The 26,448-nt window shown below is 45.2% G+C and overlaps 1 protein-coding gene across 1 annotated transcript in view; it reads right to left on the bottom strand.

Annotated features, from left to right (window-relative positions):
- Positions 1–26,448, bottom strand: part of LOC137624246 (uncharacterized) — a 128,131-nt gene that overhangs the window by 10,958 nt on the left and 90,725 nt on the right. Inside the window, exon 10 of the mRNA XM_068354758.1 lies at positions 7,109–7,749. Within this exon, the coding sequence (XP_068210859.1) occupies positions 7,109–7,749 (641 nt within the window). The remainder of the gene's footprint in view (positions 1–7,108; positions 7,750–26,448) is intronic.

Raw genomic sequence — 26,448 nt, 5'->3', positions numbered from 1 at the left:
ATTTAACCCTAGGGAAAAAAAAGAGGTCTGACTGTAACTATAGAGGAGAAGGATTCCCAGTCCCCTCGTCCCGTCCCCTTTTAGTCCCCTCTTACGACACACAGGGATACTTTGTGCTATTCTTATTGTTATGCCCTTGCAGCCACAGGGACAAGGAGTGCATAACAGATAATACTCACAACTGTTGACAGTTCTTAAATATGATATTTTAATTATAAAATAAATTTTTGAATATACTTACCCGGTGAATATATAGCTGCCAACTCTGTTGCTCGACAGACAAAAAACTGTACAAAAAAACTCGCCAGCGATCGCTATACAGGTTGCGGGTGTGCCCATCAGCGCCAACTGTCGGCCAGATACCAAACTCCATGTAAACAAAGACTCAATTTTCTCCTCGTCCCACTGCGTCTCTATTGGGGAGGAAGGGAGGGTCATTTAATTTATATATTCACCGGGTAAGTATATTCAAAAATTTATTTTATAATTAAAATATCATTTTTAAATATTTAACTTAGCCGGTGAATATATAGCTGATTCACACCCAGGATGGTGGGTAGAGACCAGTAAAATATGTTTACATTTTATGAGCTAAGAGTTTTTATTTCATTTTAGAAGTTATCAAAATAACAAAAACAAAATAAATAGGTACCTGGTAAGGAAGTCGACTTGAACGATTACTCTGCCTTATAAGTACGTCTTCCTTACGGAGCCTCGCGATCCTCTTAGGATGCTGATAGACCCCTAGGAGCTGAAGTATCAAGGGCTGCAACCCATACAACAGGACCTCATCAAACCCCTAATCTGGGCGCTCTCAAGAAATGACTTTGACCACCCGCCAAATCAACCAGGATGCGAAAGGCTTCTTAGCCTTCCGGACAACCCATAAAAAACAACATTAAAAACATTTCAAGAGACAGATTAAAAGGATAAGGAATTAGGGAATTGTAGTGGTTGAGCCCTCACCCACTACTGCACTCGCTGCTACGAATGGTCCCAGTGTGTAGCAGTTCTCGTAAAGAGACTGGACATCCTTTAGATAAAAAGACGCGAACACTGACTTGCTTCTCCAATAGGTTGCGTCCATTATACTTCGCAGAGATCTATTTTGCTTAAAGGCCACGGAAGTTGCTACAGCTCTAACCTCGTGCGTCTTCACCTTAAGCAAAGCTCGGTCTTCCTCACTCAGATGTGAATGAGCTTCTCGTATTAACAACCTGATAAAGTATGATAAAGCATTCTTTGACATAGGCAAAGATGGTTTCTTAACTGAACACCATAAAGCTTCAGATTGGCCTCGTAAAGGTTTGGTACGCTTTAAATAGAACTTAAGAGCTCTAACAGGGCATAAGACTCTTTCTAGTTCATTGCCTACGATCTCCGATAAGCTGGGAATATCGAAAGATTTAGGCCAAGGCCGAGAAGGCAGCTCATTTTTGGCTAGAAAACCAAGTTGCAGCGAACAGGTGGCTTTTTCTGACGAAAATCCGATGTTCTTGCTGAAGGCATGAATCTCACTGACTCTTTTAGCCGAGGCTAAGCATACCAGGAAAAGAGTCTTTAGAGTGAGATCTTTCAGGGAGGCTGATTGTAACGGCTCAAACCTGTCTGACATGAGGAATCTTAGCACCACGTCTAAATTCCATCCAGGGGTAGCCAAACGACGCTCCTTGGTGGTCTCAAAAGACTTAAGGAGGTCTTGAAGATCTTTATTGTTGGAAAGATCTAAGCCTCTATGCCGGAAGACCGATGCCAACATGCTTCTGTAGCCCTTGATAGTGGGAGCTGAAAGGGATCGTCCTTTTCTCAGGTATAAGAGAAAATCAGCTATTTGAGCTACAGAGGTGCTGGTCGAGGATACAGAAACTGACTTGCACCAGTCTCGGAAGACTTCCCACTTCGACTGGTAGAGTCTAATGGTGGACGCTCTCCTTGCTCTAGCAATCGCACTGGCTGCCTCCTTCAAAAAGCCTCTAGCTCTCGAGAGTCTTTCGATAGTCTGAAGTCAGTCAGACGAAGAGCGAGGAGGCTTTGGTGTACCTTCTTTACGTGAGGCTGACGTAGAAGGTCTACCCTTAGAGGAAGACTTCTGGGAACGTCTACTAGCCATCGAAGTACCTCGGTGAACCATTCTCTCGCGGGCCAGAGGGTAGCAACTAGCGTCAACCTTGTCCCTTCGTGAGAGGCGAACTTCTGCAGTACCTTGTTGACAATCTTGAACGGTGGGAATGCGTAGAGATCCAGATGTGACCAATCTAGGAGGAAGGCATCTATATGTATTGCTGCTGGGTCCGGGACTGGGGAGCAATAGATTGGAAGCCTCTTGGTCAGCGAGGTTGCAAAGAGATCTATGGTTGGTTGGCCCCAAGTGGCCCAAAGTCTCTTGCATACATCCTTGTGGAGGGTCCATTCTGTTGGAATTACTTGCCCTTTCTGACTGAGACAATCTGCTATGACATTCAAGTTGCCTTGGATGAACCTCGTTACTAGGGAGATGTCTTGACCTTTTGACTAGATGAGCAGGTCCCTTGCGATCTCGTACAACGTCAGTGAGTGGGTACCTCCTTGTTTGGAGATGTACGCCAAGGCCGTGGTGTTGTCTGAGTTTACTTCCACCACTTTGCCTCGAAGGAGAGACTTGAAGCTTTTCAAGGCCAGATGTACTGCCAACAGCTCCTTGCAGTTGATATGCATGCTCCTCTGACTCGAGTTCCACAGTCCTGAGCATTCCCGACCGTCTAGTGTCGCGCCCCAGCCCACGTCCGATGCGTCCGAGAAGAGAACGTGGTTGGGAGTCTGAACAGCCAGGGGAAGACCCTCTCTTAGGTTGATATTGTCCTTCCACCAAGTCAGACAAGACTTTATCTTTTCGGAAATCGGGATCGAGACCGCTTCTAGCGTCTTGTCCTTTTTCCAGTGAAAAGCTAGATGGTATTGAAGAGGACGGAGGTGTAGTCTTCCTAGTGACACAAATTGTTCCAGGGATGACAGCGTCCCTACCAGACTCATCCACAGCCTGACTGAGCAGCGTTCCTTCTTCAGCATGTTCTGGATGAATAACAGGGCTTGATCTATTCTGGGGGCCGACGGAAAAGCCCGAAAAGCTAGACAGTGAATCTCCATCCCTAAATACACAATAGCTTGGGATGGGACCAGTTGCGACTTTTCCAAATTGACTAGGAGTCCCAATTCCTTGGTCAGATCTAGAGTCCACTTGAGATCCTTCAGACAGCGACGACTGGAAGAGGCTCTGAGAAGCCAGTCGTCCAAATAAAGGGAGGCTCGGATGTCCGATAAGTGGAGGAATTTGGCCACATTCCTCATCAGCCTCGTAAACACGAGAGGAGCTGTGCTTAGGCCAAAGCACAGGGCCCGAAACTGGTACACCACATTTTCGAAAACGAATCTCAGAAAAGGTTGGGAGTCTGAGTGAATGGGGACGTGGAAGTAGGCGTCCCTTAAGTCTAGCAAGACCATCCAGTCTTCCCTTCTGACCGCTGCTAAGACTGACTTTGTGGTCTCCATGGAGAACTTCGTCTTTGTGACAAAGACATTCAGAGCACTGACGTCTAGCACCGGTCTCCACCCTCCTGTCTTCTTTGAAACTAGGAAGAGGCGGTTGTAAAATCCCGGTGATTGAAGGTCCGAGACTTTGACCACCGCTCCCTTCTCTAGCAAAAGAGACACTTCCAGTTTCAGGGCTTGTCTCTTTTCTTCCTCTCTGTACCTGGGAGAGAGATCGATGGGAGACGTTGCTAGAGGGGGTTTGCGTACAAAAGGGATTTTGTACCCCTCTCTGAGTAACTTCACAGATTGTGAATCTGCGCCTCTCCTCTCCCAGGCTTGCCAGAAGTTCTTGAGTCTGGCTCCCACTGCTGTCTGAAGTTGCGGGCAGTCAGACTCTGCCCTTAGAGGACTTGGATCCTTTCCTCTTCCCTCGCTTCCCTTCGGCACGAGCACCTCCTCTGCTGGAGGCTCTGCCACGAAAGGGCGGAATAAAGCGAGACGCTGGAGTGTCTATCCTCGGTCTAGCGGAAGATGAAGGCAAAGGGGGAGCTTTGCGAGCTGAGGACGCAACTAGATCGTGAGTGTCCTTCTGCACTAACGAAGCAGCAATTTCCTTTACCAAGACTTCTGGAAACAGGCACTTGGAAAGAGGAGCAAAGAGAAGTTCAGATCTCTGGCATGGTGTAACTCCAGCAGACAGGAACGAGCAGAGAGACACTCGCTTTTTCAGGACTCCGGACGTGAATGAGGCAGCTAGCTCATTGGACCCATCACGGACGGCCTTGTCCATGCAGGACATAATGAGCAAAGAAATATCTTTATCTGTCGAAGAGATTTTCCTGCTCAGGGCTCCTAAGCACCAGTCTAAAAAGTTAAAGACTTCAAAAGCCCTAAAGATCCCTTTCATAAGGTGGTCCAGGTCCGATGGTGATCAACAAATCTTCGAGCGTCTCATGGCAAGGCGGCGGGGAGAGTCTACAAGACTTGAGAAGTCGCCCTGGGCAGAGGCAGGAACTCCCAAGCCGAGAACTTCTCCCGTGGCATACCAGACGCTCGATCTAGAAGAGAGTTTAGATGGGGGAAAGGCAAATGCTGTCTTCCCTAAACTCTTCTTGGACTCTAACCAGTCTCCTATCAGCCGCAAAGCTCTCTTAGACGAGCGTGCGAGGACGAGTCTAGTAAAGGCAGGTGCGGTAGAAGGCATGCCTAATACAAACTCTGACGGCGGAGAACGAGGAGCCACAGAAATAAACTGGTCAGGAAACAACTCTTTGAATACAGCCAAGACTTTTCTAAAGTCCAAAGATGGTTGAGTTGACTTAGGCTCGTCCAGTTCTGACTGTTGATCGTCTTGTTGTTCAGCAACATCCTCATCAGAAAGTTCCTCATCCGAAAACTGATGAGGAAACGGCAACGGAGTGGGCAACGTCTGGTTCGCTGAGTCCGGTCGCACTGGTGCATGCGTGACGGAGCCGGGCGCAACGTCATGGAACTGCTGCACAGTCTGTGAACTGTCAACAACCATGGGAGCGCGAGGACGCACAGCGTCCACCCGAGACTGTCTAGACCGTCTGGGTTGAGCAGTGGAAACCACACCGGGTTGCGGAGGTTGACGCACCGCGTCAAAACAAGTCATCTCTGATGGTTGTTGAACGTCCTGAACGTCAACAACCACCTCCGTGCGTCGCTTGACGTCAACGTGCGGCTGGCAACCCACACTGGATCGCATCGGTGGAGGAACCACCTCAACTGGTAGACGCGAGAAGGTTACCTCAGCGTCAACAGGACGCACAACCGATCGCTTGGAAGGTTGTTGGCCAGAAGGTACGGTAGCAACCTTCTCCGCATGAAAGTCCTGCATCAAAGACGTAAGCTTGGACTGCATGTCTTGCAGCAAAGCCCATTTAGGGTCTACGGGAGCAGGTGCGGCGACAGACGGGGTTAGTGACTGAAGCGGTACCGCTTTGCCTCTCTTAGGCGGTGAGCAGTCATCAGATGACGGCAACGAGTCCGAACTGACCCAGTGGCTACAACCGGGACGTTGGACTTGTCCTGAAGGGACCGATTTACGCTTTAAAGGTCGTGAGACCTTGGTCCAAAGTTTCTTACGAGAAACACCTTCAGACGACGAGGTATAAACGGGCTCTCTCGTCTTACGTAGGTAGGGGCGATCTTGGGGAGATACGCCTGATACCATGGAGGGAACGTCTGTTCGCTGATCAAAGCCTCTCGAACCCATGCGTCGTGCGACATTGCTTCTCCACTGGATTTGGGAGCTTGCCAGAGGTCCCGGACTAGGAGGACGACAGGCACGAACAGACGAACCCTCAAGCGCAACACTGTTCACAACACTTTCACTTGGCACTTTATCACTTCCCGCGGCACTTTGGCACTTAAGCTCCTTAACATCCGCCATGAGTTGATTGCGGTCACTTGCAAGGGACTCAACTCTCTCCCCCAGGGCATGGATGGCACGCATCATGTCAGCCATCGATGGTTCCTGAGTGCTAGGAGGGGGGTTAGGAACAACCACTACAGGGGAAGGAATAGGTTGTGGGGCATGAGGAGAGGAAACATCAATAGACCTAGAAGAACTTCTCCTAATTCTATCTCTCTCTAGCCTGCGTGTGTACTTTTCAAATTCGATAAAATCGAATTCCGAAAGGCCCACGCACTCCTCACACCGATCTTCCAATTGACAGGTTTTACCCCGACAATTGGAACAAACAGTGTGAGGGTCGAGAGAAGCCTTCGGAAGATGCCTAGAACAGTCCCTAGCATTGCATTTTCTAAACTTGGGAACTTGTGAAAGGTCAGCCATTTTGAATTGGTCAAGGGAAAATTCCAAAAAACGATCTAAGTCATCAACAATGAATCTGATACAAAAAAAGAGTTCAAGGATTTATTTGAAGAAAAACCCTGCACAGCGAAAGCTTAAAACCAGAATATAGTACAGTACTTCACCAAAGATGATGTGAAAAACTCCAGTTAGCAACAGCGAGTAAAGTACGTCTTGTCGACACGTCGACAGAGAGAAAATTGAGTCTTTGTTTACATGGAGTTTGGTATCTGGCCGACAGTTGGCGCTGATGGGCACACCCGCAACCTGTATAGCGATCGCTGGCGAGTTTTTTTGTACAGTTTTTTGTCTGTCGAGCAACAGAGTTGCAGCTATATATTCACCGGCTAAGTTAAATATTTAAAAATGATTTTCTCAAGATAATGAGGATGATTTTGTGATCTAAGAGTCCTATTTTTGCATATATATCTAAAATGAATCTGCACTAGCCAGGAAAACTTAATAGCTTAATATTACAGTTCTACTGTTCAGATGCAATGAATAAAATATTGACGCTACAATCTGATAAAATTGAAGATGCTAATTTTGAAGTCATGAATTCTTATTTTTATCACTGAAGTACTGTACATCAAAAGATCATAAAAGCTCAAGTATTGACCGTTATTGTATTTTGCTCTTCTAAGGCTAACTTCAAAGAGGAATTTTTGAACTTTGGAAACCTTAACTAGGAACTATACAACAGTACTGTAATTCAATTATACAATAAAACAGTAACAATAAAAAGAATAAACATAATATAACCTGGAGAAGCTGTTGGAGATAGTGGTTCCTCCTTTACCCTTGGCGGAGGAGAAGAAGGATCTTGCATTATCGGGGAAATAGGCTCTTCTTTTATATGGAAAACAGGTTCTGCGTTTATCCGAGAAACAGGTTCTTCCTTTATCTGGGAAACAGGTTCTTGCTTTATCTGCACTGGAGGGGAAGGCGATCTGTTTCTGTAAGCAGACAGATCTTTCAAATTTCGCACTCTAACTGATGGCCCTTCAAGTATTTCGGATGTACTACTACTGCTGCTACTTCTTGACCAGGGCATTCTACATTGTCGACTTGGAGATTGGCTCTGGCATCCCCTGGATGAAGGAGGGCTGTGCAGCCTTCTTGATGGAGACTGGCTCTGGCGTCTCCTGGATGAATAAGGACTGTACTGTCTTCTTGAGGGAGACCGGCTCTGGCGTCCCCTGGAAAAGGAAGGACTGTATAGCCTTCTTGAGGGAGACCGGCTCTGGCGTCTCCGGGATGGAGAAGGGCTGTGCAGTCTACTTGAGGGAGAATGGCTAACTTCTCTGCTCCATGAAGGAGATTTTTTGTAATACTTCCTTGATGGCGAAATACTTCTTGATCTACCTCGAGAAGATCCAGGAGTTGGGGAGCTTGATGAAGAGCTAGAAAAGACAATGAAATGTGATACTTCTAAACAATTTGCTACAATAACTTATACCTGAACAAAATTTATGAATAACCTTCACTCTGAGCTAAAGGTGGGTACAAACATAAGAGCCGAACCTTGTATGTGTAACCGAGTTACGCATATACTGTTACAAGGTGCCAAAATGTTGAGGACGAAACGTAACCACGTTAAAGAAGTAACTTCATTGCAATCCACTGCGATCATCAATCTGTCTGGGTTGTTTAACCACGATGGCCAACATGCAAGTAGCAGCTGCCATATATTATTTAACAAGATGAAGCGAAATAGGAGAAAATGGTGGCAATCAAGGTTATATAATAGAAGGGTACAATACAGTGGTCGGGAATTACAATTCATCCTCCTCTTACATTCCTCCATCAATTTTCCCGTTTTTTGCGCTATATCTATCCATGCAGCATTGCGACGTATTTAATTAAAATGGTTCGGGTGTTTTGCATACCACAGTAGTCTTTTCTTCATAATAACTAATAAATTGAAGGACCTCTTCCTCACTCCAATCACCCATGGTAGACATATAAGTACTGACTGACCAAAACAAGGGACTCTACTATGGACAGCCTTGTTCATAGTCAATGTTAACAAGTTCAGCAACCTCTGTTAATACGCATGCAATACAGGTCCTGTCCAAACATTGCGTAACGTGCAACGAAACCTCCCTTTGATTTGGAGCCCAAAAACTGACAATTGTCGGTATGGAGGGCAAACAGGGCCACAAACCTCTCGAGTTTGGGTTTCGAGTTCGAGGAACTGTCCACACTTGCGTTTTTGTTACAAGAATCGGTTACAATACAAGGTTCTGTTTGCATGTGTGAACCCACTTTAACATTCTAAACTCTCATGGGGCTGGTCTGTAGGGTTTGTATGTATGAGAATATTCAATTTTATCTAATAAATTGTAATCCCATTTAAACTTTATTCAGTATTTGATAGATTTCCTTTCTTTAAATATTTATTAATTGGATATTATCATTTTCATAAATAGTCTAACTAGATCACAGATTTAAATTGGTAAAATTCATTCTCCTAAGGTTTATTTGTGATGAAAGTTGAATATTTATAACAGATAGGTTGTGATTTATAAAATTTATTGCCCTGATGAGATACCTTATCATCTGTGACATTAATTACAAAATTTAATGTGGTCATGGTATCTACTGCAAGAACCAATAATATTCCAATACTTGATATGACAAATTTGGAAGTAATTTGTATTTTTCCTAACAATACAAACCTGTAGCTATTTATAAGGGATATTTCTATCAGCTTTGGTTTATATTTAGTGACAGAAAAAATACAATACTAGATAAAACGACATTACAGAAAGAGTAATTTAGGGGTGAAAAGACAAAAGAATTATGATGCATCCATGCCTAGATAATTTCCTTCAACCTCCAGACAAACTCACACTTTGATTAGAAGGAAAGGCTTTGAGAGACACATAACATCAGGGAAGTTTCATAAAAATAATAAAATAATTTTTAAGTGTTTCCAAATTGATTTTACTGACACAACTAATTTCAACTGCTGATCATACTGCTCACAGTTCTACCATGAGAACAGAGCCTCTAATATGTGAAGAGAACTCTCTTGCTTTAGTAGATAATGTTGCAGCAAATTCTACACCAGACGGAGATTTGCAGCCAGTAATAATAAACATGCAATAATAAAAAATTCAGAGATCCATACATACATACTTATAACAAGGCACTTCGCCCAATTTTGGGGGGGTAGCCGACATCAAACAAATGAAACAAAAAAGGGGACCTCTCCTCTCTACGTTCCTCCCAGCCTGACAAGGGACTCAACCGAGTTCGGCTGGTACTGCTAAGGTGCCACAGCCCACCCTTCCCCATTATCCACCACAGATGAAGCTTCATAACACTGAATCCCCTACTGCTGCTACCTCCGCGGTCATCCAAGGCACTAGAGAAAGCAGCAGGGGCTATCTGAACTGCATCACAATCGCTCGCCATTCATTCCTATTTCTAGCATGCTCTCTTGCCTCTCTCACATCTATCTTCCTATCACCCAGAGCTTTCTTCACTCCATCCATCCACCCAAACCTTGGCCTTCCTCTTGTACTTCTCTCATCAACTCTTGCATTCATCACCTTTTTTAGCAGATAATTTGTATTTTTCCCTAACTAATACAAACCTGTAGTTATTTATTTGGATATTCTTTTGACAAAGCTGGAAGGTGGCCATTAGACTTGAAGTGCGAGGTGTCAACCCTGCCAAACCGCTTAAGCGGATAGGCCGGGGGTGGCTTGGAGGTACCAGCCACCTCTATATATACTCTAACAGCTGTGAGCTACGTCACTTTTGATTACAGGCAGGAATTCTGGGGGGCAGGTGATGGCGGGACAATTTACATAAAAACTACAGATTTGCATTAGTTAGGGAAAACTACAAATTATCTTTGAATTTGTCATTTGTTCCTGGATAGTCTCCAGGTATGAAGTCGAAGCGACTACACGTTTCTGTGCAAGATGTTCACGAGTGGTTGTTTGAGTAGATCTGGTCATGGAGGAAGCTCTCTTGATAGATTTACTAGAAGCTGCAGGAGGTACGGAAACCACTCTGTATGATGCCATCCATAGTGGAGCAACAAGGGTCATCATTAGATTTTTGGATGCTCTGGTCTTGTTGAGCAATCTTCTCATCAGATAGGACAGGGGAAAGGCGTACACGTCGATGTTGTCCCACCATTGTTGAAATGCATCCTGCCATAGAGCCTGAGGGTTTGGGACTGGAGAACTGTACAGCGGAAGCTTGTTGTTCAGAGTTGTTGCGAATCAATCTACAGTCAGGGGAACCCCAAAAAGTCAGGACTTTGTTAGCTGTCTGGTGATTCACAGACCATTCGGAGCCTACTATCTGAGTCGCTCTGCTCAGATAGTCCACGAGCACATTCCTCTTGCCTGGAATGAAGCGAGCCGATAGGGACACCAAATTTTCTTCTGACCATCAGAGGATCTTTACTGCAAGATGGCGTAGATGATGCGAAAAGGTACCACCTTGTTTGTTTATGTAAGCCACTACTGTGGTGTTGTCGCTCATCAATACCACAGAGTGACCTGCCAGCGACTGTTAGAACTGATGAAGAGCTAGGTATGGTGTTCTTATATCTTGGAGATTTATGTGCTGGTACCTTTCTGACGCCGACCAAAGGCCGGAGATCGTGCGATGCAGCAAGTAAACCCCACCACCCTTCTTTTAATACGTCTGTGAAGAGCATCAAGCTTGTAGGAGGGACGAGATCGTGACCCCTGCAAAGGTTTTCGTCTGCCATCCATCAATTTAAGTCCGTCACCTGTTCTTGAGTAATAGGAACTCAAGTGTCCGGTGGATCAGAGTGTTGGTTCCACACGGACTTTAGCTGCCATCATAGGGATTTTATTCTAAGGCAGCCGTTTGGAACTATATGGAGGAGAGAGGTTAGGTAACCTAACAGTGTCGACCAACGAGAGGCTGGAAGAACTTCCTTTCTGAGGAAGGGTGAAGCCACTTCTCTCAGTCCGTGTATTCTTTCGTCTGATGGGAAGACGTTTTTTCGGACGGTGTCTATTATCATACCGAGGTATACCAGTCTTTGTGAAGGTAGCAGTGATAACTTTTCAAGATTTATCAAGAGCCCCAGATCCTGATAAAACACGAGAAGCATGTCTCGGTGACAAAGAAGGGTCATCTCTGAGTCTGCCAGGATTAGCCAGTCGTCCAGGTATCTGAGATGAATGCCGTTCCTGTGAGTCCATGATGACACTAGGGTGAAAACTCTGGTAAAGACCTGAGGAGCTGTCGCGAGACTGAAGCATAGAACCTTGTCATCATATAAGAACCTTAGATACTTCCTTGAAGACACATGGATTGGGATCTGAAAGTATGCATCCTTTAGATTCAGTGTGCACATGAAGTCCCTTGGTTGAACCATCTGAATGACCGTGCCTGCTGTCTTCATTCTGAACTGAGTCTGTTGAACAAACTTGTTCAGAGGGGAGTGATCGATGACTGGTCTCCAGCCTCATGGTGCCATTTTCTCTAGAAAAATTCGACAACAAGCCTGGGGACCAATCCGCAACCTCTTGGAGAGCGCTCTTCTGCAGCATGGTCTGGACTTTGGCACTGAGGGCCATCTCCTTTGCAGATCCCTTTGCATAGAAGCTTGGATGCACTGGATCCAGAGTCAGAGGAGGGAGAGATTGAATGAACGGGACACGATACCCTAGGGCGATCACTTCGACCGTTCTGAGATCTGCCCTGTGGAACTGTCACCTCTGCCCGAGGTGCTGCAGGCATCCTCCCACAGGTGGTAAGTGACAAGGAATGCCATTCCTAATGAGAGTGACCACCTCGGCCCCTGCCCTTCGCTGCCTTCTTTCCTCTAAAGGACTTGTTCCCTTCCTGGCGTTTGGACTGAAAAGACCGCTTAAGACACCTTAGTAGGTCCTCAGGACCTAAAGGTTAAGGGATGATAAGAAGGTGCTTGCTGACTGCAAGAAGGCTGGGAAGGTCTTCCATAGGGCCTCAATGTCATAGTCCTATGGAGGAGAGAATCATTCGACGATTTCCTCCATCGTTCAGCAGCCCTTTCCATCTCCTCTGGAACGAACAGAGACAAACCCTCAAGGGTGGAATTCCACAACCGGGAGACTTTCACCTTCGTCACTTGCTTATGGAATTTCCCAATGATGGTACTGTATTCCTTCTCTTGAGTATAGCACTTGCCCACAAGTTGACATGGTGCGGTAAGAACACAAGAGTTTGAGTAACCGACAAAAGGAAAGACTCCAAAGTCTTCCTGGCAGACTCCTTAGAAAGATCATGGGAGCGTACCATGATGCCCAAAGATCCCAACCATAGGTTGAGCCACGAAGCTGTCTGCATGGCGTACTTTGTGCCTCTTTCTATCTTGAGGAGCTCAACTGCTAAGAGAGAGGCCTTCAGAGAGGAGAGGGTTTGAGCCAGAAAACCCTTCATTAGAGATTCCACTGAAGGGTCAAGGGACATGGTTGAATGCAGTTCTCCTTCGATCTTGCAGTACTTCATTGGGAGGACAAAAGGAAGTGGTAAAGACCAAGAAGAGGAACCTGCCCTCAAGGAACTAGTTCTGGCTATCTGGGGGTTAGCCTTCCTTTTGGCGGCCGTCAGGCCTTTAGACCAAGGCAAGGCTGCACTGGTTCTAGGAGGCTTCTGGGTCTCAAAGATCTCATCGAGACCTATATTCTTACCCTAATGGGTATTGGTACCAGCTGACAGCCTATTAATGGCCCTCATGCAAGAGAGGACCTGCCAAAGGATATGTTCCGACTCTCGTCTCTTTTGTTCCGATTGAAAGTTTGGACTGGCTGCTTTCAGAGGATTTTCATTGTCTGTGTACAAGGGATCATCTACCTCCAAGTTCACGTCCAGAGCTTGGGGTAGGTCAGGGTCATCAACGGTATCAATCAAGGGACTCGCCACAGGGAACCTTCTGTGTACCTCGGCCAAACGAGCTTCCCATGCTGCAGCATTCTTTGGTTAGGTTTTAGTGTCCTCAGACTGTCTTCGTACAGGATATTCCTCCACGGTGTTAGGAGGAGGAACTTGCGAGGGTTTAGGGACACTGGCAGCCGAAGCTTTGACAGTGGGAGCCGAAGGCTCTTCCTCAGGTGAAAGTAAAGAAATCGGACGTTGGTCCGGAGGCACTACCTCAATTTCTTGAGGGTTGAAGGGATGAGCAGATATCTCCATGGGCGAGCCAATATCCCTTATCGTCCTAGGGTGGATTATATCGGCATGAGGTGGGATTACACCTCTCATACTTCTCTTCTGCCTCTTAATCCTGGTTTCCCTTGCCTTAACAGGAGAAAAAGGAAGGTTACCCATATAAAAGTAAGAAGAAGGAGGCAGCTCAGCACGAGATCGAGATGGGTGCTAGGTGAGGGCAAGAAATGATTTACTGTGAGGGATTCTTAGGATATTGTGCTTCGTTTTGTTCATTTTAGATTACCCGGGCCTTGTTGCCGGACGGGGGCTCTTTGAACATCAGTCTTAGCCCCTAAGAGTAGAAGACCCAGCCGATGTGGCTGGGCCTTGCAAGATTCTCATCACACAGAGTAGTTCTTGCTATAGGCATTGCTCAGCATGGAGAAAGCCTTGTTTATTTAGCAGGTGAAGTAGTGGACACTTGAGTGAAGAAAAAAAATAAACACACTATGTTGGTGACTCCATTAAGCTACAAGTTTTCTTGTGCCACCAGCTGGGAACTGTGTCTTGATTGTAGCTGCTGGGGTTGGCTGCTGATAACTTTTGCATCTGGATGTTTATTGTAGCGGTGGTATTGCTTGGTGAGATTGTTGGACCACCCAGGCAACAGTAGTGTGCACACTGTGGCATTCATTAGTGCGCTGTAATATGTAATTTCTGTAACATGGCCTTGGGAAGTTGCTGTGCTGAATGTGATATTTGGCCTTTCCTTTTGCATATAGCACTGAGGATAATAAGCCTCTTCTTTATATATTACACATTTTTTTTTGTCTTTCTGATATAAAGGTGAGAATGTAGAGACAGGTCAGATGTGTAACCTGGTCTTATAATACCTTTGATCTTAAATCACGCTTATTCAAACTGCATTTGAGTTTGGCCCAAATATATATAATGTTGTGTTGGTCTTTGGTTGTACTGATATATACAGTATGTGGTATTATGCTTTGACCCGACCGTGATATTTTTTCAGTTTGTTTATAATTATCTTTGATTTAATTTTGAAATACACACTTTCGATTTTCATAAACCATTCTAAGCATATCTTTCTCCTACATAATTTTGTCCCCTTCTCAGCCACCAATTTAGAGATTATTTACTTGCTTTTAATATCATTTTTCTCTCCTAATGTTTGTAAAGTTGACTTGAGCTTAAAAAATATCTTACCAAGAAAGTATACTTCTCCTCTCATTTAAGACTTTGTGGATAGCCCTGTGGAGAGAGATGGGGAACCCAAGAAAAAGGTAATAGAGGAAATTTGAGGTTCTAGCCGAGTCTCCTTGTTCAGTATAAAATCAAGGGGTGGTGCCCAGTGCCCAGTTCATTCTTGATTGCTTACTTTTTGCCCAGATCTCTGGCATTCCAACGTTTTTCGAAAAGCACTACAACGTCGCCCTCGTGGACGGGAGCTTTGTCCTTGCGAGCGCGAACATCGTCCTTGTGATCTATATTGTCGAGATCTAGAACGCAAGTGTCTGGACCTAGGTCTAGACTGGGATGCTCTTGATCGTGCAGAGCGCGATCGTGAGACTTCTCCTCATGAAGAGGAAAGCCTCCAAGGAGAGCATTGAGACCGATGGTTTCGTGAGCGTGGAGCTCTAGAGCAAGAACACCTTCTAGACAAAGAGCATTCGGATCATGATGACCTATGATCCTGATGATCTTCAGATCGTCGCGAACGACGATTAGGAGAAGAGAGTCCCGAAAGACAAGGAGGTGCAGAAGCTCGTCCACGTGCACTGCTGGTGGAAGGAGCACTGGTCTCTGGAAGATCATCTCTTACAGCCGAAGGGTTCCTGTGGGAAGAAATAGAAGGCTGGAGGTTACGGGACGACGAAGTACCAGGATGGCGAGTGGAATCGACACCTGCAGGAGTCTGTTGGAGGAGCGAGCGATCGCCTCGTCCGCGCGTGGAAGGTCCAGGAGAGGGCGACAGGTAGACTTCGCAAACCTCCAAAGCGATAGATGTTGAAGGCTCTGGAGAGGGGTCCTTCCAGGCACCGCGCTGAAGACAACAAACCAGTTCTTACTTCGTAGGGGGCGCAGAAACCCCTAAAATTGGCTATACCTGCAAAACATCTGCAAGGGAAAATGGCTCCCTAGCAGCTGGAGGTGAAGTTACTCTTCTAGAGGAAGCAATTACCGCCCTAGTACCCTGGGGTTCGCAAGGAGTTAGACGGTCTGCAATCATGCTTGATTGTCCCTCGGAAGAGCATGAACGAGGAGCTTCAGAGAGAAATTTGGGGGTGCGAGAAGAAGCGTACGCACTTTCCTCGCAGCTGAGGGAGAAAGATCGCGCTTAGCCTTATTCTTTCTGTGCTGTCCAAATTTCTCCCATTGGGAGGCAAGCCACTCCCTACAATCTGCACAGAGCGAACCCTGCTCGCAACGATACCCTCTACACGAAGGACAGAGAGAGTGCGGGTCGGTATCCAGTGATGACATGAAGGTACCGACGCAGCACCCTCGTGCCCAGGACAAGCACGCATGAAGGCGATCCAAAGAAGCAAGCACACCTGAAAAGAGAGATGAAAAATGTCCAATGACAGCCTCAGGAGAGAAAGGACCCGTCCACTCTCTACCGAGCCAAAAGAAAAAGTGATGTAGGTCACAGCTGTGAGAGTATATATAGAGGTGGGTGGGTCCCCCCATCCACCCCCACCCTACCCGCTCTAGCAGTTAGCCAGGGTTGCCACCTCGCACTTCAAGTTTAACGGCTACCTTCCAGCTTCGGCGAAAGAATATCCAAATAAATAACGGAAGATTTGTTAGTAAGGGAACCAAGTGGTCTTTACTTCATGAACACTTTCAGTTGTACTAGTTATAGTCTTGAGTTACACAAATAATCTTTGGATAATTAGTACAATTGTGTTCAGATGAATGTTTTACTGCTATTAGATTAAAAAGGCCTTAAACTAATACAGGCTTTTAGTATTATTGAAAATATTGCATGAACCAACTCTTATGATTTAATTGGTTCAAATCTGAGCTCCTCCGTTGAAAACTGTTATTTCTCTCATTTTAAAGCAATATGGCATAATAAAACCACTCCATAGCCTTTTGTCAGTCTTAGATTAGGCATTTGTTTGTGAAGTTTTAACCTGAGCCAGGTAAATCTATATAAATAAGAGGGCTGAAATGGAAGACACACACAAAAATGAATGAAAAGCAAAAGTCTGTAACTCAACCACCACGAAGACAGCAACTTGCTCACTTCACTTGAATGGGACACAAATAATTTTAATTTGACCATATTAAATGGGAATAAATTTAAGGGAAAATAATGCAGTTTGAAGAATAGATGATTGAATAATTCTTCTAACTTTGACTAGAAATGAAAAGGCAAGTGGGTTAGTACTTGAGGAGAGAGGGATCTCAAACTCAAAAATATCACAAATTTTAAGTAATTTGTATTTTTCCTAACATACTTACCGAGAACTACTAGATGTGAACTAGGTTGCAAAATATATACGGAAAACAAAACGTAGGGAAAACTACACAAAGAGCTCATGTTAGTGTCTAAGTACTTACCCTTTAAAAAATTCCATGACGCTGAGTCCTGTGGCGAAGTTGTAGAGACGTGTCTTCTTCGGGTTGTGTGCGGGGTTATCTCCGAGCAGGGGAAGGAAAAAAGGGACAAGGGTGAAAGGGAACGAACCTGTGTCTCTTGGTTTTGCTATCCACGATTGTACCTGAGGCTTCACCGTTAAATCGCTTGGAGCTCGGAGAGGACTGTCCCAATAGAGAAACCGTCTAAAGACCTCCTCGAGCAATCCTTGAGGTAATGCGTTGTGAAGGTCGACTGGTTCGACCAGGTGCCTGCTCTAAGGATCTGGCCCACCGCCATGTTCCTCTCAAAAGCCAGAGAAGTACTTAGACCCCTAATGTCATGGGGCCTGGGATTACTTGGCAGGGGCAGTCCCTCATCATTATAGGCCCTGACAATAACCCGTCTCAGCCAAAAGGAGATGGTATTCTTAGATACAGTGAACCCTCGTTTATCACGGTAGATAGGTTCCAGACGCGGGCGCGATAGGTGAAAATCCGCGAAGTAGTGACATTATATTTACCTATTTATTTAACATGTATATTCGGACTTTTAAAACCTTCCCTTGTACGTAGTACTGTTAACAAACCACCCTTTAATGTACAGAACACTTAATGCATGTACTACAGCACCCTAAACTAAAACAGGCACAAATATTAAAGGCGATTTTATATCATGCGTTTCCTAAACACCTAAAAAGCACGATAAAAAATGGCAACCAATGTTTTGTTTACGTTCATCTCTGATCATAATGAAGAAACAATGTTATTTTCCTTAGTAAAATAAATTTTTGAATATACTTACCCGATGATCATATAGCTGCATCCCTGCTGCCCGACAGAAAAAACCTACGGGAGGAATACGCCAGCGATCGCTATACAGGTGGGGGTGTACATCAACAGCGCCATCTGTCAAGTAGGTACTCAAGTACTCGATGTCAACAACGAACCAATTTTCTCCTCTGTCCCACTGGTTCTCTATTGGGGAGGAAGGGTGGGTCCTTTAATTTATGATCATCGGGTAAGTATATTCAAAAATTTATTTTACTAAGGAAAATAACATTTTTCAATATCAAACTTACCCGATGATCATATAGCTGATTCACACCCAGGGGGGTGGGTAGAGACCAGCATAACAAGTTGACATTATGAGCTAAGTATTCCGTATTTTATTTTAGCAGTTATTCAAAATAACAAGCATAAAATAAATAAGTACCTGGTAAGGAAGACGACTTGAACAATTACTCAGCCTTTTTAAGTACGTCTTCCTTACTGAGCCTCGCGATCCTCATAGGATGCTGAGCGACTCCTAGGAGCTGAAGTATGAAGAGTTGCAACCCATACTAAAGGTCCTCATCAAAACCTTTAATCTAGGCGCTTCTCAAGAAATGATTTTGACCACCCGCCAAATCAAGTAGGATGTGAAAGGCTTCTTAGCCTTCCGGACAACCCAAGAATATTTCAAGAGAAAGATTAAAAAGGTTCTGGAATTAGGGAATTGTAGTGGTGGAGCCCCCACCACTACTGCACTCGTTGCTACGAATGGTCCCAGAGTGTAGCAGTTCTCGTAAAGAGACTGGACATTCTTAAGATAAAAGACGCGAACACTGATTTGCTTTTCCAATAGGTTGCGTCGAATATATTTTGCAGAGATCTATTTTGTTTAAAGGCCACGGAAGTTGTGACAGCTCTAACTTCGTGTGTCTTTACCTTCAGCCAAGCTTGGTCTTCCTCATTCAGAATGGAATGAGCTTCTCGTATTAACAATCTGATAAAAAAAAGGATAAAGAATTCTCTGACATAGGCAAAGATGAATTCTTAACTGAACACCATAAAGCTTCAGACGGGCCTCGTAAAGGTTTTAAAATAGAACTTAAGAGCTCTTACAGGACATAATACTCTTTTTAGTTCATTTCCAACCATACGATAAGTTTGGAATATCGAACGATATTGGTCAAGGCCGAGAAGGCAGCTCGTGTTTGGCTAGAAAACCAAGATGTAGAACATGTAGCCGTTTCAGATGAGAATCCGATGTTCTTGCTGAAGGCATGAATCTCACTGACTCTTTTAGCTGTGGTTAAGCATATCAGGAAAAGAGTCTTAAAGGTGAGATCTTTCAGGGAGGCTGATTGAAGTGGTTCGAACCTGTCTAACATAAGGAATCTTAGAACCACGTCTAAATTCCAACCAGGTGTAACCAAACGACGCTCCTTCGTGGTCTCAAAAGACTTAAGGAGGTCCTGTAGATCTTTATTGTTGGAAAGATCTAAGCCTCTGTGACGGAAGACTGATGCCAACATGCTTCTGTAACCCTTGATAGTGGGAGCTGAAAGAGATAGCTCTTTCCTCAGATATAAGAGGAAGTCAGCTATTTGAGTTACAGAGGTACTGGTCGAGGATACAGATACTGACTTGCACCAGTTTCGAAAGATTTCCCACTTCGATTGGTAGACTCTAAGGGTGGATGTTCCTCTTGCTCTAGCAATCACTCTGGTTGCCTCCTTCGAAAAACCTCTAGTTCTCGAGTGTCTTTCAATACTCTGAAGGCAGTGAGACGAAGAGCGTGGAGGCCTTGGAGTACCTTCTTTACGCGTGGCAGACGTAGCAGGTCCACCCTTAGGGGAAGAGTTCTGGGAACGTCTACTAGCCATCGAAGTACCTCGGTAAGTTATTCTCTCGCGGGCCAGAGGGAAGCAATTAGCGTCCACTTGTCCCTTCGTGAGAGGCGAACTTCTGCAGTACCTTGTTGACAAACTAGAACGGAGGGAATGCATATAGATCTAGATGAGACCAATCAAGTAGAAAGGCATCTAAAAGAACTACTGCTGGGTACGGGATAGGTGAGCAAAGTATTGAGAGCCTCTTGGACATCGAGGTTGCGAAGAGATCTATGGTTGGCTGGCCCCAGGTGACCCAAAGTCTCTTGCATACATCCTTGTGGAGGGTCCAATATGTTGGAATTATTGTCCCTTCCTACTGAGACAATCTGCTAAGACATTCAAGTTGCCTTGGAAGAAACTTGTAACTAGTGAAAAGTCTAGACCTGTTGAACAGGAGAGGAGGTCACTTGCGAACTCGTACCATGTCAGAGAGTAGGTACCTCCTTGCTAGGAGAAGTACATCAAAGCAGGGAGTTGACCGTGTTCACCTCCACTACTTGCCTTGAAGGAGAGACCTGAAGCTTTTCCAGGTCAGACGTACTGCCAGAAGCTTCTTGCAGTTGAAATGCATTGTCCTTTGACTCGAGTTCCATAATCCCGAGCATTCCCTACCGCCTAGGGTCGCACCCCAGCCTACGTCCGATGCGTCTGAGAAGAGAACGTGGTTGGGAGTCTGAACAGTCAGGGGAAGACCCTATCAAAGGTTGATAAAGTCCTTTCATCCAGTCATACCAGACTTATCTTCCGGAAACCGGGATCGAGACCGCTTCTAGCGTCTTGTCCTTTTCCATTGAAGAGCTAGATGAAACCGAAGAGGACGGAGGTGTAGTCTTCCAAGTGACACCAATTGAATCACGGATGACAGTGTCTTAACCAGACTCATCCACAGCCTGACAGGGCCGTGTTCCTTCTTCAGCATCTTCTGCATGGATAGCAGGGCTGGGGGGTTGATCGTCTTGTTCAGCCATGTCCTCATCAGAGGGTTCCTCATCCGAAACTGATGAGGAAACGGCAACGGAGTGGGCAACGTCTGACTCGCTGAATCCGGTCGCACTGGTGGATGCGTGACGGAGCCGGACACAAGATCATGGTACTGCTGCACAGTCTGTGAACTGTCAACCATGGGGAAGCGAGGAAGTACAGCGACAACCCGAAACTGTCTAGACTGTCTGGGTTGTGCAGACAACCCCTTATCGGGTTGCTGAGGTTGCCGCACTGCATCACAACAAGTCACCTCTGCTGGTTGTTGAACGTCTTCCTAGTGACACACTGAACGTCCACAACCACCTCCGAGAGTCGCTTAACGTCAACGTGCGACTGGCAACCCACACTGGGTCGCACCGGAGGAGGAACCATCTCAACTGGCGGACGTGAGTAGGATATCTCAGCGTCAACAGGGCGTACAACCAACCGGAAGGAAGGTTGTTGGCAAGAAGGTTCTTCTCCGTAAAAAATCCTCTATCAAGGACTAAGCTTGGATTGCATGTCTAGCAACAAAGCCCAAGGTCTATGGGAGCAGGTGTGGCAACAGACGGGGTTAGCGACTGAAGCGGAACCATTTACCCTCCCTGGAAGCATGTTATGCTTTAATTAAAGTCCATAGGAGGCTAAGCAGCTTAAGGCTCCTCTCCAAATGACAGAGTCCTCAAGGGAATATCAGAAGGAGGGAGAACAGCACTTTCTCATCTACAGGAACCATGTCCGAGAAAAGCTAGGTTATCTCAGTGAGGGTTTCACTGGTGCATAAGCAGCAGACCAGAAGGCAACGTTATGAAACTGCTTGACAGTCTGTGAACTGTCAAAAACTGAACTGTCAACCACAACAGGAGCGTGAGGACATACAGCACTGGTGTATAGTAGCAGACCAGAAGGCAACGTCATGTAACTGTTTGACAGTCTGTGAGTTGGCAACAACCAAAGCTGTGTGGGGAAGCCTCAACTCCTGACTGACTAGTTTGCTGCGGGCGAGTGGCGGTAACCACAGTGTGTTGCGGAGGCTGACACACCGTGTCAAAACACGGCAGCTTGTGGTAGCTCACGCACGGCAACGGAGTGCTCCGTGTGTCTGTGGGAGTCAGCATACGTCTGGCAGGGTCGACTGCGCATGGGTGGAGGAGCTCTCACAACAAGAGTGTGGGAGCAGGCAGCCATGCCGGGCGCACAACCGTGGTAGGCTGTAGGCCAACGGGTGCATCGTCAACCTTCTCCGCAGTCGGAGTGTGGGAGCTGGCAACAACAAAAGCGGAGTGCTGGTGCGTGGGAGGGACTGCCGTGGGTTGCGGAGCATGCCGCATTGTGTCAAAACACGGCAGCTTGACAGCACCTTCCCACTGCTGATGCGGTAGCTCACGCATGTCAACGGAGGGTGCAGCATGAACATGCGTCTGGCAGGGTCGACTGCGCATCGGTGGTGGAGCTCTCACAGGTGGAGTGTGGGAGCTGGCAGCCGCAGTATCTGCTGAGCGCACAACCGTGGCAGGTTGTAGGTTAACAGGTGCAGTGTCAACCTTCTCAGCACGATACTCCTGCATGAAGGAAGCAAGCTGAGACTGCATAGTCTGCAGCATGGACCACTAGGGTCTACCAAAGACGGCAACAAACGGAGCCACTGTCCGTTGTGACTGAGGGTCTAAAACAGCTGGTGCGGCAACAGACGGAGTTACTGCCTGTTGCGGTACCACCTTGCCTCTCTTGGGAGGTGTGCAGTCGTCGGATGACTGCAGCGAGTCCGAACTGACCCAGTGGCTACACCTAGGCCGTTGGACTTGCGCGGAAGGGACCGACTTGCACTTAAAGCTGCAAGATTTGGTCCATGGTTTCTGCGAGAAACCTCTTCCGCAGACGAGGAATAAATGGGCTCTCTCGTCTTAATGTGGGTGGGGCGATCACGTCGGCAACGTGTGTAGATACACCCGAAACCACCGAGGGAAACGTCTGTTCGTCGATCAAGGCCTGTGGAACCCATAAGTCCTTCGACATTACTTCTCCCCTGGGCTTGGGAGCTTGTAAGAGGTATCGGACTAGGTGAACAACTGGCACGAACAGACGAACCCTCGAACGCAACACTGTAACACTTTGCGCATATCACTTTATCACTTTTGATTTTCTGTTTGCACTTATTTCACTGAAATCGAAACTTTAAGTGATTTGTACCTGAAATACGCAATCCTATCCTTCATTAAAAGGTAGTAATTGCGAAAACAGTTTTACAATGCAACAGAAAAACATAATGAAAGATAAAGAATTCAGTGGCTGGAAAAGAGACTAAACACTAGATCAAATAAACTACGTTTAAAATCTCTAACCGCATAAAGCCTGGGAACAAGAATAAAACTCTAGAAACGTTTTACCTTCTTCCCCTACAGCGACTAGGGAGAAGAGTAAAAAACGAGAACAACGTTACCCGCTTGAACGAAACGTTTATTCTCCTCTCTCTCCCTCCGTCTCTATCTCTCTCTCTTCTCTCTTGACTTAGAACCTGAGAGAAGAGCCCAATTATATATCGTTAAAACATATTATTTGCTAAAGGAAAAAACTGAAAGGTTTCCCAAATAAAAAGTTCCTTTATTAGAATTAAAACCATTTAAGCTAAGAAAGAATGAACGAAACGCTAGAATCGGTTTACTCTTACTGCAACGTGAAACCGTGAAATACTCTCTCTCTATCGTAACGATAGAGCGCATGTTGAACGTTCTGAACGTCAACAACTGCGGAGACTAAACTAAACGTTAGTTCATCTTTGAAAACAGTACGAGACTATCAAAGAAATTCTTTCAAAAACATTAAAAGTATAAATTCTTAAAAGGAAAATACGATATGACGGGCTCAATGTTAATTAACTTCGGTTCCAAGTAAGGACCGCCTACTATTAGGAAAGGTCGCATAAAAACAAATATAAAAATTAATTTTTTATAAGTTTATAATAAATGGAAAGTTAAACGAAGAGGCCTATAAAGGCGGAGAGATATAAAATAAATAGATCTATAACTTGTTAAGCAAAATTACCAAAAACCTAAACACACTTCCGTCTAAGGGAAGGGTAGGCCATTTAAAAGTGAAAGAGAGTCCATACTCTCTTCGTCACCAACACTTCCGTCTAAGGGAAGGGTCGGCCATTTAAAAGTGAAAGAGAGTCCATACTCTCTTCGTCACCATAATTAAATCTATCCAAAACGAGTTCAAGTTTTGAAATGAAGATAAAACCTCTGCATAGCGAAAGCTCAAAACTGGAATAGAGTACTTCACCAAATCGTTGTGAAAACAAATCCAGTTAGGGACGGCGTATTTAGTAGGTCTTGCCTGTGGCACGACAGAGGGAAAATTGGTTCGTTGTTGACATCGAGTACTTGAGTACCTACTTGACAGATGGCGCTGTTGATGTACACCCCCACCTGTATAGCGATCGCTGGCGTATTCCTCCCGTAGGTTTTTTCTGTCGGGCAGCAGGGATGCAGCTATATGATCATCGGGTAAGTTTGATATTGAAAAAACTCATTTAGTGTACAGTACACATATATGTATAGGTTAGTTTTTGCATCGATTATATTGATTATACAGTACTGTATGTTGATTTTTTTTATTACCAATGTTTTAGTTTACGTATTTTTCTTAGGACTTCCAAATGAAATGTTTTTCTTTATGACGCCGCCTGAAACGACGGCGTGTACGCTCAGTAAACAACCACGCTCAGAACAAACAAGGCATTTAACGCGCATGATGATAGTGATAAATAATGATACAGTACATACAATATTTACAGTAAAAGCATTTACAAAATATGTTACCTTACAAATATAAATTATACAGTACAGTATTGTACGTAGCAAAGCAGGAAAACAATTTACGAGAGAGAGAGAGAGAGAGAGAGAGAGAGAGAGAGAGAGAGAGAGAGAGAGAGATTGTTTTACGTACGTAAATGTAAATTTTAAACAAAAAAAATATGATAGGTTACAACATGTAGACTTTTAAAACCTTCCCTTTAACTTAATGCATACAGTACGTACAGTACTAAACTATAAAACAGGCACAAAAGGGATTTTGACGAAGGAAAAATCTATTTCTGGGCTCAATCCCTGTGCCGCCCAGTGAAATGATCCTTATGCACCATTTCAAAGGAATATAACTGCTAATATTACCAGAGAAAAATGTAAAGGAATGCTAGGTTGAACTAGCTCGCTCACCTAATGGTGTCGGTATAGACTGGGGCGAAATACCAGAGGTCTCGTACCATTTAGACTTCTCCTCTTCGAAATCCCTCAATAGTGAGGTGCAGTTCAACCTCCCCTGCCTCGCAGACCAGTACTACTAACTCAACCCACGCTTGCCCATCACTCCTTTCAAGCACCTGATTCATAGAAGTCCAACGTATTTTTTTCTCGTGTTTTCCATTGGATTTATCATCAACTTTCTCTCGATGGCCGATTCCCAAGATACCCCATCGAAGTTAAGTACCTTATCCATGAGTTTTAGCGAGATTGGGCAGTGTAATCTTTGTTTTTATTATTGAGAAGTGTTTTTATATGAGAGGCGTCCCCGTTCTTACTTTCGCCTCTGCCCTTTGTCTCGTTAGTTCGTCCGTCTTTAATATTCGTTCGAACCTTTAGGAGTTTTTTCCTTATATTCATATAGTACACCGACTTTATGCTTTCATATAGCATTTATTTTATGTTATCCTATGATATCGGTGTTAGCGTTTCATCAGGAGTAGGTTATGTTATGCCTGCATTCGTGCATGTTGGTGGATAGCGTCATCATTGAGATTGTTTCGCTAGTTCTAGGAGCTTTAATATCGACCATCTCACTTATTATTAGTAAAACCTTTTGTTTTATTACGCTCCACCTAGTTTTACGTTTGGTTCGAGTGGGACTCTCGCGTATTTTGTTGTTTTTACTGTTCGATCTACCGCTTCAGTAACTAGGTTGGTACCCCTGCTTTCCATCTCCTGATGGCGTCATGCTCCTCCCTTACCACTCGCCCGAGTCCCTCTCTCGCCATATTTTTTCTGCATGCCTAACCTTACTTACGTGATTTCGCTTTTAATTCATTAATTATTTTTATGTATTTGTGCATTGATATTATATTTATTGCTTTACTCCGTTATGATCATATTTTTGGGATTTTCATGTCATGATTGAGGGGATCTCCAGTTGGTAGCCCTGTCTACCACTGCGCACTGGCGATTCCCCGGTACCATTACCCCCCCCAACAGGTTGGGGAGGCTATTCCATCCCCCCCCTTCAGTGTACACCCTTCCTCTCACTCGATGGTTGTTGGTTATGATTTACGGGTCAAGTATGCTTGTACCTCAGTCTTCCATCAACGTTCCGACATATTGAGGACTGAGTATACCAACGGGGTATGACTTAGTCTCATTCATTCATACCGGGCGGTTTCGTCTCCCCCCTCCCGTCGCCCCGATTGGCCATCGGTCGGGGAGGGGGAAGGCCGGGACCACCGGGGACTATCACACGTGATTAGTCGGTATAACTGCACCTTGGTGTAACCTTGCTTTTAGCTACGGTTGTTAGAATGAGCACTTATATTAGGAGTGTCCCCACCTACGGTACCTCCTGCTATTATCGTCCGTATAGGACTTATTATATCCCATATCATTATATTATATTCTACATGAATCATTACCTTAGTCCCGGTACCTCCGGTAAGGTAGGGGGGTTCCATTGGCTCCCCCCGCGCTCTCCCGTTGT

The sequence above is a fragment of the Palaemon carinicauda genome, chromosome 31, assembly GCF_036898095.1.
Source record: "Palaemon carinicauda isolate YSFRI2023 chromosome 31, ASM3689809v2, whole genome shotgun sequence".
NCBI lineage: Eukaryota > Metazoa > Arthropoda > Malacostraca > Decapoda > Palaemonidae > Palaemon > Palaemon carinicauda.
This window is presented reverse-complemented; position numbering and strand designations above follow the sequence as displayed.